The sequence below is a fragment of the Gigantopelta aegis genome, chromosome 15 (assembly GCF_016097555.1).
Source record: "Gigantopelta aegis isolate Gae_Host chromosome 15, Gae_host_genome, whole genome shotgun sequence".
NCBI classification, from domain to species: domain Eukaryota; kingdom Metazoa; phylum Mollusca; class Gastropoda; order Neomphalida; family Peltospiridae; genus Gigantopelta; species Gigantopelta aegis.
Window position 1 is genome coordinate 12,509,061 of NC_054713.1, and position 16,490 is coordinate 12,525,550.

A 16,490-nucleotide genomic window follows, 5' to 3' on the forward strand; every position below is an offset into this window, starting at 1 on the left:
CCAGTCGAGGCATGGAATTTTTAATCCAGATACCGACTCCAAACCCAGAGTGGGTGCTCCGCAAGGCTCAATGGGTAGGTGTAAACCACTTGCAGACCATGAACTGGTTCAACAAAGGCCATGGTTTGTGCTATCCTGCCTGTGGGAAGCGCAAATAAAAGATCCCGAAGCCTATGTGGCGACAGCGGGTTTCCTCTAAAAAAATCTGTGTGGCCTATATGTCACGATATAACCGTAAATAAAATCCACGTCTAATAAAACATTTGAATGAATAACCCTATGTTTGACGCTGAATACCAGGGCCCCGTTCCACGAAGCGATCTTAGCCCTAAGATTACCTTAGGTGCATAGCTACCCTATGCAGTTAAGTTGATCTTAGGGCTAAGATCGCTTCGTGGAACGGGGCCCAGGGACCTAATTCACTAAACTCTCGCAACTTTGCGATATCGCAGTGCAATGCAAAAAGACTTGCAAAGAAGATGTTTTATTGTCTAGCAGAGCCTAAGAGATCTTTGTGTCATTTTCGAGTTTGCCGATAACAAATATTTCACATAGTAACCACTAATACACACACTACAAGAAGAAATCCGACATCACTCTGTTCCGGTTAAAGTATGTAGGTAAATGTCCGTCTACCTCTCGAACCGCAGAGTACTATGGCTAAACGAAATATAGAATAGTAATGTAGCGTTTTTATCCATCTAGATAAAAAGGGAGCACTTTTGAACTATAAATGGCACTTCAGAGTCCAGACACTAGCTTGAGTGTCCTCCGGCAATATTCTCACATAGAAGGGGCAGGACGTAGCTCGGTGATAAAACGCTCACTTGATGTGCGGTCCGTGTGGGATCAATCCCCGTTGGTGGGCACATTGGGCTATTTCTCATTCCAGCCAGTACACCACTAGCCTGTCTGTGGGATGGTGAATATAAAAGATCCCTTGCTACTAATAGAACAATGTAACAGGTTTCCTTTCTAAGACTATATATGTCAAAATTATCAAAATGTTTGGCATCTAATAGCCGACGATTAATAAACCAATGTGCTCTAGTGGTGTCGTTAAACAAAACAAACTTTCTCACATCGAATAACGCTAGAGGACACTCGAGCTATTCAGACATATGTGCGTTTAGTATGGCACTTGTGGTTAATACTTATTATGGTCTCACTACACAGATGTCATCTGCCATTGAAACCCATGTTAAATTGCCCAACTTCAAATGAAGATTGTCCATAGAACGAGTTCTCGTTGGCACTAACAACATACACCATAGCGAACATACATTATATAAGCATTTATTTTCACTCCAAAATTGAGAACATTTCCTTCTCAGTTTTTTGCTATAAGACCGCATCTGACTGTAGTACCGGTCCGAACAGGTGGTTCATTAACCGATTCACTCCGGCTGTCACTTGCGCTGTATACCCATGTCCCAAAAGGTCAATGGACAATATTACAAAATAACATGGGCAAAATACAGCCAGAAGGCTTACCATTAAACACATATTGTTTTAATTCTTCCCCATTTCCTAGAATTGAATATGTGAACCACAACATATGTCACAATTAGGAACTATAGTGGACCTAAGGTTAACCATTAAGCACGTGGTTTTGAACTGGGTGTCACGGACACGGTTCTAAAGAATCGTCTGAGTACGTAGATCTGGATACACGCCGAGATGACGATGACGACACACTGGGTGACGGAGTAGTAGCTGACGTAGCGGTTGTTGCCGGTGACGAGGTACCAGTCGCGCAGCACGTTGGAGCTGGCGCGGTTCTGGTGACGTCTCACCTCCGAGATCAGCGACTCCACCCCTTCCAGCGACGTCTGCGAATGGAAGAGGAAAAAAAAACAAGAGGGTGGGGTCAATACTTCTTGATAAATAGTAGCACATTGTGTAACATATATCAGAAGCGGATCTAGGGGGGCAGGGGCCCGTCCCCCCTAAATTTTGTGATAGATATAATTTTATTATATATTAATTTTCATTTTTTTTACGACCCCCTCCAAACCTCCCCCAAAGTTCCCTTGGCATTCCACATCATGTCACTGCCTCCCCCCTAAATGAATTTTCTGGATCCGCCACTGTATATACATCAAACTCTGTTGAAGTTACTTTGTTTCAATGTCAGGCAGCCACCAAAGGGAATATCAAAAAGTGTTCTTTTACGACAGGTGGCCGTCTTGAACAGATGACTTTATACAGTATATTATAATTTGGGAGAATGTATTGTGGTCTCTAAACACAGGTGGCTGCTTAATACAGGTCAGTTTGTGCCATAGATGATTTGGGAGAATAAATATGTGGCCTCTTAGCACAGGTGTCTACTTAATACAGGTGACCACTTAATACAGGTGGTCGCTTAATACAGATGGCTGCTAGTGCAGCTTTGAAAAGAACAGGTTTGTTTTGTTTAACGACATCACTAGAACACATTAATTTATTAATCATCGGCTGTTGCATATCAACCATTTGATGATTCTAACACTGTTTCTGACAGAAATTGGAGGGGGGGGGGTGTTTTGTTTTGTTTTTTTCGGGGGGTGGGGGGTATGGCGCTGTGGAATTGAATGCAACCACAGTCAACGGGCTATGGGGGCCTCCCTCAGAAAGAAAATGGGTTAGGGTTAAGAAAACCATACAGTAATGATAAAGAGTCATTAATTTTGTCAAAAGGTTAACTTTAAAAACCCCACCAAAAATAGGGGTATGACATCATACCCGTTTTACCCTTAGGCAGAAACCCTGAACTGGTATAATATATCAAAGGCCGTGGCATGCTTTGTCCTGTCTGTGGGATGGTGCATATAAAAGATCCCTTGCTACTAATGGAAAAATGTAGCAGGTTTCCTAGTAGCACAGATGTTTTTCTTTGTAAAGAATCATCATATGTAGCGGGTATCCGCTGATGACTATATGTCAGAATTACCAAATGTTTGACATCCAGTAGCTTTAATCAATGTGCTTTAGTGATGTCGTTAAACAAAACAAACTTTAACTTTTAACAACAACTGACCTTTAACAACGTGGCCACTTCTTTGAGTTCTTCTATGTTAGCGGTGTACTGGTCCCAATCCTCGTATTTCGACGCAATCAACACCACCACCACCAGTTTGGACGAAAAGCGTGAAAACGTGTTGTCTAAACAAACGCTATAGACGCCTGGAATTATAAACACTCTCTTAAGACACGAAATAGCTAAACGCCTGGAATTATAAACACTTTCTAAACACTCGCAATAAAGATCTGAAATTATAAACACTTTCTAAACACTCGCAATAAAGATCTGAAATTATAAACACTTTCTAAACACTAGCAATAAAGATCTGAAGTTATAAACACTTTCTAAACATACGCTATAGGCAGCTGGAATTATAAAACGATTTTTAAACAAGCGTTAGAGACGCATGTAATTATAAACATGTTCTAAAGACGGAATAGCTAGACTCCTGAAATTATACACTTTTTAAAAGCACACAATAAAGACCTGAAATTATAAACACCTTTTAGACATCAGTAATTATAAATACTTTATGAGCACACGCTATAGACAATTAAAACATTATGAACACTTTGTAAACACATGTACTGAGCAGACCTATGCACTTGAAATTATAAGCACATACCCTAGTTTTTAAATACTAAGGCATATTTTTGACTATTATAGCCGTTTTCGATAACTGAAATCATACTTTACTTAGATTTTATGGTTTAGATTAGCAATTTCCGTACATTCGAAGTGTTTTTGGTCTTCCTGGTGTTTTTAATATCACAAAATGTATTTATCATATTTTTATAAATATATAGCAGTAACAGTTATGGAGTCGAGTTTTAGTCTATTTTTAGAGGGTGTTTCACCATTTCAAAGTCAAAGACTCATATTTCACTCAATTGTAACTTTATCCAAATGTGTTACAAGTTTGTAGATTAAATAAACTTAGTGTTAATTATCACGGGTTGAAACTAGGGTCTGTCCCTTTAAGCGTACCCTAAATAAAGACCCCTGAAATTATGAATACTTCGTAAACAAACGTTATTTATAAACACCTGAAATTATAAACACTTTCTAAACAAATGCAATAAACACCTGAAATTAAAAATATTTTTCTAAACGCACGCAACAGATACCTGAAATTTTAAACTTTCTAAACGTACGCTACATATAGCAAGGCCCCTGAAATTATAAACACGTTTTAAATAAACGCTACCCAACAAGCATGCATCGTCGGCCCGATGTTGGCGAATGGTCGGACATGAGCGGCCACCATCGGCAAATTTTTCCTGCAGCGGCCCGCTGTTGGCCCGACGTCAGCGCGATGACGATATTTTCTGCGACTACATCAACACTAATTTACCATCGGGTAGTAATTATAATTATGTAAATAAATCCATAGCTTGTTTTAATTAAGAAAAAAAGAAGATCAATTTTGTTTTGCCTACAGCGGGCCTACGTTGGAGCGATGACAATATTTTCTGTGGTTAGATCAACACTAATTTACCATCGGATATAAATAATAATGTAGACCAATATATTGTTTCTCTACATTTTGTTTGAATTTAAAAAAAAAAAAAAAAAAAAATAAAAAAGCTCATAAAATGTGTTCTGCCTAGGGCCTACATGTACAGCGGCCCGCTGTTGGCTCAACGTCAGCGCAATTATGATATTTTCCATGGACTAATTTACCATCAGACATAAATAATAATTATGTACAGATCTGTCCATATTTTGCTTGAATTATAAAAAAAAAAAAAAAAAAAAAAATGATTTAAAAAATTTGTCTGCAGTGGCCTGCCATCAGCCTTACACTGATGCGATGGCAATATTTTCAGTGACTGTATCAACATTAATTTACCTTTGGATATAAATAATAATTAAATAGTAGATATATGTCTATATTTTGTTACACTTAATTTTGTTTTAATAAAATTGTACACTTTCTAATACTAGTAGGGCCTAATAGTAAAATAAAAGCTATAAAAACATGAAATTCGTGCCTTGATTACTAGTCTTAAATCGTTTTAAAACTTTAAAGCCCGCCTTAGGATTTCGGTTAGGATACAATCTATTTATTCTTGATCCATTCATCTTGTTATCCCTACTGGAGAATTATTCGTTTCCATAACTTCATTAAAGGGACATACCCTTGTTTTTAAACACTACAACATGTTGTTTCACTATTGGAGCCGTTTATGATCAATGAAGTCAAACATTACTTATATTTTATTGTCTAGAGTATCCATTTCCGTAGAATGGAAGTGTTTCTGGTCATCCTGTTGTTTCTAATACCACAAAATGCATTTTTCATATTTTTTTTAAAACGCACGTGCGTCTGAGAAGTAGCGTTTATTGATTCGAGTTCTAGTCTATTTTTAAGGATATTTACCGATTTTAACGTCACAGACTCTTCTTTCACTCTGTTGTAACTTGATCCAAATGTGTTACAGGTTTGTAGATTAACTAAACTTAATGTCCATTTTTTAGAAATTAAAACTAGTGCCTGCGCCTTTAAGTGAATAATAATTTGATGACAAACTCAACTTGCCTTCGATCACTGCTTTTTTATGCACGGACCCGTCACTTTGGAGATACACGTTTTCTAATATTTGAAAGTTCGGATCCCTCACGATGAAGTCTATTTTTGAGTCGCCACCTCGAAGAACCTGTTTAAAAGATGGTAGGACTGAGTCACAAATTAGCAATTAAGTCTGTAGGAATAATATGCTAATGGCGGTTGGTGTTGCACACGATATAACGAGTAAACACTTATTTTTACATTTATATATCAGGGCCGTAGCTAGCGGGGGAGGGGTGGGGAGGCAAAAAATAAATATCCGGAAAACATTTATAGAAACATAAAGAAAATACTCTTCTTAAACATTTAAGGAGTTTTAGACTATTAACTACTCAGTTGCCCCCCCCCCCCCCCCCCCCCCCAACAAAAAATCCTACCTAAGGCTCTGTATATACATGTATAGTAGGACACAAAAGTAAATGTTTTGGCCGCAAGTGGGGAAATTAAAGTTAAAAGTTAAAGTCTGATTTGTTTAACGACACCACTAGAGCACTGGATTTCAAACATTTGGCAATTCTGACATATAATCTTAGTGAGGGAAACGGCTATATTTTTCCATTCGTAGCGAGGGATTGCTTATATGCACTTTCCCACAGATAGGACAGCACATACGACGAATTTTGATATACCATTCGTGGTGTATTGCTTGGGACGGAAAAATACTATCAGAGATTGGATGCACTGAGGCGATTCGATCCTACGACGCAAGCACTTCAGGCGAGAGCTCGTTCTCGTTCTAGCCAGTGCAACACGACTGGTATATCAAAGGCCGTGGTATGTGCCATCCTGTCTATGGGAAACAAAGATAGAGAGTGGGGGAGAGAGAAAAAAAAAAGACGAAGGAAGAGGAGAGAGAGAGAGAGAGAGAGAGAGAGAGAGAGAGAGAGAGAGAGAGAGAGAGAGAGAGAGAGAGAGAGAGAGAGAGAGAGAGAGAGAGAGAGAGACGGACACACAGAAAATGCGATTTTTTAAAAATCATAGGTCGCCGACTGGCTATTTTAGGTCAGACAACATCTGGACTGAGGAACCAGTATATATATATACTCTTCAAAAGAAGAAACGCAAAACCACATTGTCGTAACATTTGGAGAATTGATTTAATTATTGAATGGCGAGTCCGATAATTACCAAATGTTGCAGGATTGTTGACAATTCACTCTAGTCCATTGTGAGTAAGTGATAGGACACACCACCAAGGTCAAGGTCATCTGGAGTCAATACCGGGTGTGGCCTCCGCGTGTGGTGACAACTGCCTGGCACCGCCTGCCCATTGAAGCAACCAGAGTACGGATGACGTCCCGGGGGATGGTGGCCCACTCGGCCTGCAAGGCTGCTGCCAGCTCGGGCAGGGTCTGGGGCTGTGGTTGTCGCTGTCGGAGGCGTCGGTCCAACTCGTCCCATAGATGCTCAATTGTGTTCAAATCCGGTGATATCGATGGCCAAGGAAGGACATTAATGTTGTTGTTCTGTAGGAAAGCCGTTGTGAGATGTGCTGTGTGAGGCCTGGCGTTGTCATGTTGGAACACTGCGTTGGCGTTGGCCATAACTGGAACGATGTGTGGCCGGAGGATCTGGTCAATTTAGCCCTGTGCATTCAGGTTGCCCTGCACGTGGACCAGGTCAGTTCTGCCAGTGTGTGAGATGGCTGCCCACACCATGACACTACCCCCGCCGCACCATGACACTACCCCCGCCGAATCTGTCCACTTCCTGCACGCAGTTTGCCGCATAACGTTCACCACGACGGTGGAGGTGGAGGTGGCAGTAGTCAATCGTTCCCGAAGGTGGCGTACCCGGATGTAGCGGTCCTGCCCGAGGGTAGTGACCCGTGGTCGACCGGATCTAGGGAGGTCACGTGTTGATCCATGTTGCTGGTAACGGTCCCACAGTCTGGAGATGGTACTTGGGGACACATGGAATGCCCTGGCAACGGCCGTTCTGGATTCGCCTGCGTCTAGTCGGCCGATGGCATTGTTTCTCTGCGGTTCACGGAGACGTGGCATGTCCTGGATTGTCAACTGTCGGCAAGCGAACACCCTGCACTTTTATACTGTCGGTGTTCATGTTGCACGTGCAGACAACGCACGTGCAGTGGTGACATGGTTTGCACGTGGCTGCGTTTTTGCGAATATTCACATTTTGGAACTTTATTGTACAATAGATGCGTTTTATCGAATGTAACCGTGGGAATGTGTTTGGGACATGCAATGACCTTATATTCACAAAGCATGAACCGGTAGGAAACATAAAATCGGAGTTATAACCCATTTGTACCCTTTTGCGTTTCTTTTTTTGAAGAGTATATATATATATATATATATATATATATATATATATATATATATATATATATATATATATATGCAATGGCGTAACCAGCATGAGACAGACGAGGCGCTTGCCTACCAAACCTGTATCATCTGGAATTTCCCCAGATTTATTTTATTTTTCCCATGACACTGATATTTATTTTACAGGTCTGGGTTTTCCTCGGCGTTTTATTCCTTTATGGCTACACCCCCGATCCCAGTTTTGTTGGTTGATACTTTAAACGTTATTTAAACGCCAGTGTATACTATAGTGCACGTTATTTAAGTGGAATATTTCTCGCTACGTCCCATATATATCTATTATAATGTAGAGTTCGTGATTACCAGGTGGAAGCCTATTTTTTATCGTACCTCGAAAGATAAAAACAAATCCATTCCCTTGGCGACGTGTTGATAGAAACAGTCTTCTCGGAGAGGTCCCACCTCCACGGTGAACTCGTGGTAACCGCGGGGCATGTTGAAATAGAAGTCATCATCCCTCTTTTCGGCGACAATCGTCTCCGCATCTAACTGACCCACGACGTTAGTTAGTAGAGCTACGACGACGAAACCAAACTGTCCTGGCATACTGCAGAACGCGGTGATATCCAGGAGTTATATCGCCAGCTGGACGCGTGGGAATTTTGCCACGATGGTCTATAATAGCACATGGCAGAGTTTACCAACTGCGACGTACGAACGTGTCTTTGGTGACGTTTTTCATGCATGGAATCGACGTTATCTATTCAAGTGGTTATTATATATACAGCTTCAGGGCCAAATCTGGGGGTAAAACGATGATGAAGTTTGTTTCGTTTAACAACACCACTAGAGCACATTGATTTATTACTCATCGGCTATTGGATGTCAAAGGTTGATTCATACTTCTCTCGCCGACCTCCATACGGAACGGAAATTTTGGTCGCCGCAAGGTTGCCCGACAACAAAAATCCGTCGAACAAACTCGCATTGAAGGCGCACGCAAGATGACGTAGCGAAGCGAGTGAAACTGACATGTTTTTAGCGTTCGCACGGGTAATCCGTTTCCAATCCGCCCCAGATGAATTTTATTTATCTTTTTGCGCATTGCGTTTCTGCTTTGTTGAGGTAAAAATAAAGATGGCTGGCGTTAAAAAAGCTCCCCTTTCTTCATTAGAAGACGAACTTCTCATTAACGAAGTTCGTAAGTATCCAAACCTGTATGATACCAGTTTTCCACAATACAGCGGCCATGGACAGATAGAACAATCATAGATTGCAGTAGGCAGTATTTTTTTAAATAAAGATCGTGGAGGGAAAGTATTTGCGGGATCAATACACCAAATGTAAATGGTCCAACGTGGTGATCCTGCTATTAAAAAAACCAAATGGAAATACTACGACCTACTGAGTTTCCTATCCGACCATGTAAAACATAGAGAAACAGATGGGGAACCTATCCAGGTTACCAAATCTAAAATCTATTTTACAGTGCAGTTATGAATTATAACTTAAGCCCCTTTCGTATGAAACTACATTGTAGTTAGTGACAAATCTACTGTTGACGGCCCAATCACACGTTATTATCCTGCATAAATAATTGTTTTTTGTATAATATTATGTATACTGCTTACCTAAAACCCCTTGAAATGACAAACTTTACACATCTATGTCAATAAACATACATGTTAAGTTATTTAGGTATGTAAAAGTATATTAAAATGTCGGTAAGCATTCACATGTCTTAGAAATATTACATGTAGGTTAAAAAAATATAATTCAATTAAACACTATGGATAATATGTTTTTAACACATCCATAGAAATTTGGTAGCCCCATTATCAGTACCATGTAGTGTTATATATATAATATATATATATATATATATATATATATATATATATATATATATATATATATATATATATATATTTGATGATGAAACCATTTATAGCGCGGATCACGACAACATGTAAAGTATGAATTGTCAGCCGTGAAAAAACGCACGTGAAAATTCCGAAATGCATTCGTCTATGGAAGCTTAAATGGTACCCCAGTTGAGCTTGTGGAAAGCGGACTGAGTATGAACACAATCACGACGGAGTGTGCCGGGTACCCGCCGACCAGTGTCGGCAGAGAAGTATGAACCTAGCTTTAGAAAGGAAACCCGCTACATTTTTTCATTAGTAACAATAGAACAGCACATACCACGGCCTTTTGATATACCAGTCGTGGTGCACTGGCTGGAGCGAGAAATGGCCCAATGGGCCCATCGATGAAAGGTTTTGAGAACTAAATCTGCTACTTTTTGCCAAACAGTTTGGGATGTAGTATTTTCTGTATTAAAACATTTGCCTGATGTGCAGTCGATCTCCGTCGGTGGGCTGATTGGCCTATTTCTCGTTCCAACCACTGCATTACGACTGGTATATCAAAGGCAGCTAGTGGTGTGTGGGGTCTTATCTGTGGGATTGTGCATGTAAACAAATCCATTGCTACTAATCAAACATTTTAGCGGGTTTCCTCTTTAAGACTATATGTCAAAATTACCAAATGTTCGACATCCAATTGCCGATGATTAACAAATCAATATGCTCTAGTGGTGCCTTTAAACAAAACAAATTGTGATAATGTTTAATATGTTTTTCGTTTTGTGAAATATTGGGTTTGTTTACCACAGCTTCATACACTGTTTTCAAAGTCTGACCACAGCGTTTATTTTTGTCTTTTTGAAGAATGTATATATATATATATATATATATATATATATATAATGTTACTATGCATAATTGTGTATTTCACGAATGTTACTCTTTCAAGGATAGTACCAGTCTCGGTGGCGTCGTGGTTAGGTCATTGGTCTACAGGCTGGTAGGTACTGGGTTCGAATCCCAGTCATTCATTATTAAAGTCTAGACTTTAAGGTCTATAAGCACGGGGGCCTGAACTCTAGAATATTTTAAAGGTTCATATCCCGCTAGGAAGGGAGCAGGTTAACTAGCCCCGTACACCGGCCTCAGTGGCGTCGTGGTTAGGCCATCAGTCTACAGGCTGGTAGGTACTGGGTTCGGATCCCAGTCGAGACATGGGATTTTTAATGCAGATACCGACTCCAAACCCTGAGTGAGTGCTCCGCAAGGCTCAATGGGTAGGTGTAAACCACTTGCACCGACCAATGATCCATAACTGGTTCAACAAAGTCCATGGTTTGTGCTATCCTGCCTGTGGGAAGCGCAAATAAAAGATCCCTTGCTGCCTGTCTTAAAAGAGTAGCCTATGTGGCGACAGTGGGTTTCCTCTAAAAAAAAAAAAAGTGTCAGAATGACCATATGTTTGACGTCCAATAGCCGATGATAAGATAAAAAATCAATGTGCTCTAGTTGCGTCGTTAAATAAAACAAACTACTCTTTTTTTTTTACTTTCATTGATATGAATATTATTATTATTATTTTAGAATTTTGACACTATACATCATTTTTAGATGTCCGACAGTCAGCGACACCATTCATTCACTCGACAACAGCAAGGCAAGATAGAGTAAAGATTACGATTACCCACTAACACTGTCGTGTCGGCGTAGTGAATGGGCGTGTGTCGGTAAAGACACAACGGTTGCATGTAGTTTTGTCGCGACTAGAGCTTGCGTACACATGATTTTATATTGGCGGGAGGGGGGTTACGCTATGTATGTATGTATGATTTTATAAGATTTAATATAGTAAAAAGAAAAGAAAAAAGGTTTAAGTGTGTGTGTGGGGGGGGGGGGGGGGATTGTCGTAGAGACTGGGTGTGTTCTTAATAAAAGAATACAATTATAACTCGGTCAGGGCCCTCAACAGTTGAACTGCCCGTGGCCCTTAGCTCCAGGACACAGCTTCACTTGAGTGGTGAGTACATACATGTCACGGGGACCAGAAAGCTTGGCCCCGTGGCCGAGTTGTCTCGGACAACTCTGGGCCGAGTTATTAGACTGCATTATACCGATAGATACCGCTAACTATATGGTCACCATTAAGAATGACAATTGTGCATGTCGTACGCGCATATTGTAGCGTCGGATGGGTTTCTAGAGTTATTGTACTATAGAAATAACGCAAAAGACATCATTTGCCAAATTCCCACATTTATTACATTAAATATATACGCACATATGTACGCAAAAAACCAACAGAACACATATACATAAATAGTTATAACAACGATCATCTCCAATGTTTAGGCCACCGACTGTAGAACAAAAACAAATTATTCGAACAGCGAAAACTATCTTCAAAGATAAATGGATCAGCAATTTATCAATCCGACATGACACTTCGTTTCGGGACGTTTAGGTTAAGGGGGGACTAATTCAATACTAACAAAAACACATTCTTTTATTTCGGTGAGAATACTTTAATTTAAAAAACACTTGTCCAACAATAGACAAGATTGTCCCTGTGCCGAGTTGTCTCTGGACTCCGGGCCGAGTTGTCTCGCATTCCATGTCACGAGTTGTATGTAGTAGTAGTGTTGGTATAAAGTGCTCCTCCTGGCAATATAAAATGCTCCTCTTGGCAGTATCTGGTATCTCTGTCGCTACCGACTTTGGCGTTCCTCTCTCCCACCCATCCCAACCACTTTCCTGTCCTGGACAAAGGAGCCCGCTTAAGTCGACACCTGTACCCATAAAAGTCGTGTCCTACAACAGCTTGATCTGAATGTGCACGTTAAAACCTATGACCTGATCTGACCTGACCTGACCTGATCAGTAGCTAGTCTGAATTTTCCCATTAGATCAGATGGTAGATCGCTGGACTGTTGTTCCTGAGAGTCAGAGGTTCGAATCCGCTCAGTGAAGGTTGATTTTTCTGTTCTAAACACAAGATCACAGCCACCCCACCCCCCAAAAAAAAATAAATAATAATAATAATAAAACTGACAAAGAAAAAAGCATCACATTTACGGTTTTAATGGTAGATTTTATTGGTTAGTTATTTGTATAAATAATATATACACACAAGCTTCCTGGGTGGGGAAGTTATCATTTTCAACTGGGAGGAATGCATTATCTTAGGAGGTAATGATACATTCTGAATTTGGATATTTTGTACAATAATTAATTGTAATACATTAACACAATGCTGTGTTTGTCATCATTGTACAATGTTTCTGTTTAATAGAGCAATGTGACCTTGCCGTTAAGATTATAAGATTTCTGTCAATAAATTGTTATAACTTAACTTTTGACTCCTTTTTCTTCTCTAACTAGTTCCTCTTTTTCTTTTCTCAAAAGTTCCTCGTGTTCTTTTTACAAAAGTTCCTCTTTATCTGCCAAAAGTTTGCGATATGTTATTTTTAATTCCTGAAGCTTTAGCTTCAAATTAGCTATCGTCACACTAACGTCTATGGCTGCTTTAAAACTAGACTGACTTCGTCGCAGGTTCTGAGGCACCAACACCCCAAACCAGTTTATGGGATCAACAATGCTCTTTTTGTGTTTACCATCTGAAGCACTTTCATTCTCGTCTGTTGGAATACCACCCAGTCCAATTGTTTCTACATCCAACTTGTTTCCCTTTTCGTCATCATTTACAACATTTCGTTTTCTCAACTTTGACTCTTCATTTGTTTTCTTTTTGTCAGAATCCTGATTAATTATTCTCAGAACAGTGTTTCCATTGTCTTGCTGGATTTCCAGTTTGACTAGAGCTTTCATCTCATCTTCATTGAACTGCGCTGGGGTCACAAAGTTCGTGCCCATGTTGTACCTCGAACGAGACAGGTCAAGGAATCCGGATTTCATGAGATCGCCAAGACATGCCTGTTGTTGGTACAGTTGTTCCAGAATGTCAAAGAAATCCAACAAGGTTTCGTCCAGCTTTTCACAAATGGATTCCATAACTGCATGTAAAAGTTTCTAGTTTTATTCTGAAGAAATAAAATCTGAAATGAAAAAAGGAAAGGGGCTCATTATAATAAATAATAATAAAATTAAGTCTCTCTTTAAGCCACAAATATTTTCTCAAAACAGCTGAACAGGAGTTTCCTTTGACACTGTCAGTCAAATGTAATTTTAAAACATACATTTATTAATATGTCTATCAACAAAACTGTTAAACAACCACTTCAGCTGATTCAGTCTCCAGTGTCAAAGTAAAGTCCTTCCCTTTTAACAAGTCACAACATCCCCTCTACCTCCATAACATTTTAAAAAGCTTAAAGGAGAGGACAATTAAGGCATTTGGCCTGGTATGCATATTTAACGATATGTAATGCACATTATTGCTTAATATCGACACGTATAATCGTATAGTTAATTAATAAAACGGTTAAATGTGACGGCTATTATATATAACGGGCGCAGCCATTTTGTACCATCTCAGTGAGTACGCCCTCTGGCGAGCTGGTGGTTACGTAATGCTTAACGCGTCACGTCAGGAATGAGCCTTAGAACTAGAGAAACACAATCTACCTGGTTTTTGCGGGATGATAAATAGTCATACATTGCAATGTTCTGTAATAATACACATCCCAGTAAGCCAGTAATAAGTATATCCAGTACTACATATATTATTATTCAATACAAAATAAAATACCATTGTCAAAGCGGCTACACAACAAGTCGAAACAATTAACAATGTTATGCCCATGCATTAACCTACGTACTGGAATGATACACGGAGTGCTTTCTTAGTTAATTGGTCTATGCTGTTAGTTGCTTCTACCTGTAATTCCTGATTGACAGGTGTGTATTTGATTGGTAACCAGACGAGCCAGTTAATTGACGCTGTCTAGACACAAAAATACATACCGGTATTGTGGAATATTACCTGTCGCCCCTAAAATTGTAATGGACATGGTTTATTAATGTATTGATTAAGTAGACTTTTCCATCTAAAACCACAGAACTGACCAATTACGTAGTCCCAAAGAAAAAAAAATCATCACTTGGGTATCGTGGGTTGTCGTTTTTGCTCCAACGTAGCATATCAATAAGCCTAATAGTGTACATTTTTCCTTTGGATTATTAAACAGAGAAAAATACTATAACCCCATTTTGTTCCGTTAATGCAACTTGAAATATATTTAGTTAAATAGTTTATTATATTATTGCGTCATTTATGCTGTTTTACAAGTCAGGTTGATCAAAGAGAAGCGCCTTGTCGAAAATTACTGCTTTTGTTTACACTGTACATACAGGAGATGGTCAGGAGCTGACGTCACTTCGCCCCAAGCTATCCCACCGGACGTCATAAAAACGAAACAAAATGGCTGCCCCCAGTTAGCAGGAATAATCATGTTTTTTTATTAACTCTAAAATTACGCGTTTTTAATTTGCTAAAGTGTCAGTATGTGTTGGTGGTCCGGGTATGCATCTTTCCAACACATAAGGCTCTTGTTGGAGTTGACCCTACCTTTAATAACACCTAAATCATAGGGTTTTTTCTCTCCATATCTTGTCTTATCATAATGCGGCACATAGCATACCTCAATAGTGTTGCCCTATCTTATTTCTAAAACTGCCTTTATAAAACACTCAGAAAATTAGCTCAAGTTTCTAAATCTGATGCCAGAGCTTTAGTTTAATTATTCTAGAGTTCAGTTATGACATTAAACATACATGTTGTTAATACCAATGCTACACGAAGAACCTCGACACGAAACGAAACTGTGTTGTACTTTCTTGTGGTGATGCAGAGCAAAGTGTGTGCTCATATGACACGTTGGTACTGGTTATCAACAAGTAAGTTTAATGTCATGACTGGAAATGAGAATAATCAAAACTAACGCTCTGTGGCATCAGATTTAGGAAATCATGTGTATTTTAGACACAGTAGCTTGCGAACATTTCATTGTCGACAATTGCCAAAGCATTACATAGAGTTTCCTCTAGCCTTCCCCTACATATCAATATTATAAACGGAGGGCTGGAGGTGACTCAAGCTATCAGAAAAATGTGTTATTAATCAATAAAACATCCCAGTTTTATATTTTGCCATTCATTTATTAAAGCAAGCACATTAATTACATATAGTTTTATTTCAATTGGTTTTTTTTTAATTATAAGAAAAAAGTGCCCCGAAAATGGGTAAAAATGCCACAAACGTCACGTGACAAAGTGACAAAGGTTTTAGTCTACCAATACCATGTCTTGCCAAAACACTAAATCATGTCATTAAGATACATAATTATCAACTTTGATGTATAAACCCCAATAAAGACTGTCCACCATAATTGTATGTCATCACCAACTCAACCAGATACAACATAATTTGTTAAACAATCATCACTTTAAATATCTCTTTACCAAGTTCCGTATTGTCAAATACCAAATGTTTCGAGAATTACCTCCCCCTGATGTTATTAACTATTTCCCTCCACATTTGGGAACGCCCCAAGATAATAATTTCGGCCCACGCCACGGACCAATCTAATTAAAATTAGCTCCAGTAGAGCTAATTTTAATCAGATTGGCCACGGACTATTACGCGATGCACGTGCCTACCATGCTAAGCTTAGAACCACAAGAGCTCAGCGCAGAAACAAAAATAAATTCACATGTATGCGTCGAAAGCGGAGAGGGGGAGAGGTTGGAATCACTACCCCTTCCTTGAATACTATCGTTTGATATATATTTTAAAA

General features: G+C 39.4%; 2 protein-coding genes across 2 annotated transcripts; both read right to left on the reverse strand.

The window, feature by feature from the left end:
• Positions 1-1,508: 1,508 nt before the first annotated feature.
• Positions 1,509-8,476, reverse strand: LOC121390364 (transmembrane emp24 domain-containing protein 5-like). The gene is made up of 4 exons (XM_041522160.1): positions 8,261-8,476; positions 5,550-5,667; positions 3,023-3,168; positions 1,509-1,832 (listed from the first exon to the last, which is right to left on the reverse strand). The coding sequence occupies exons 1-4, from the start codon at positions 8,474-8,476 to the stop codon at positions 1,599-1,601; spliced, it is 714 nt and encodes a 237-aa protein (XP_041378094.1). The 3' UTR covers positions 1,509-1,598.
• A 3,498-nt stretch (positions 8,477-11,974) lies between these two features.
• LOC121390142 (coiled-coil domain-containing protein 115-like) lies at positions 11,975-16,222 on the reverse strand. Its single transcript, XM_041521890.1, has 2 exons — positions 16,156-16,222; positions 11,975-13,790 (listed from the first exon to the last, which is right to left on the reverse strand). The coding sequence occupies exon 2, from the start codon at positions 13,744-13,746 to the stop codon at positions 13,156-13,158; it is 591 nt and encodes a 196-aa protein (XP_041377824.1). The 5' UTR covers positions 13,747-13,790; positions 16,156-16,222; the 3' UTR covers positions 11,975-13,155.
• Positions 16,223-16,490: the final 268 nt, after the last annotated feature.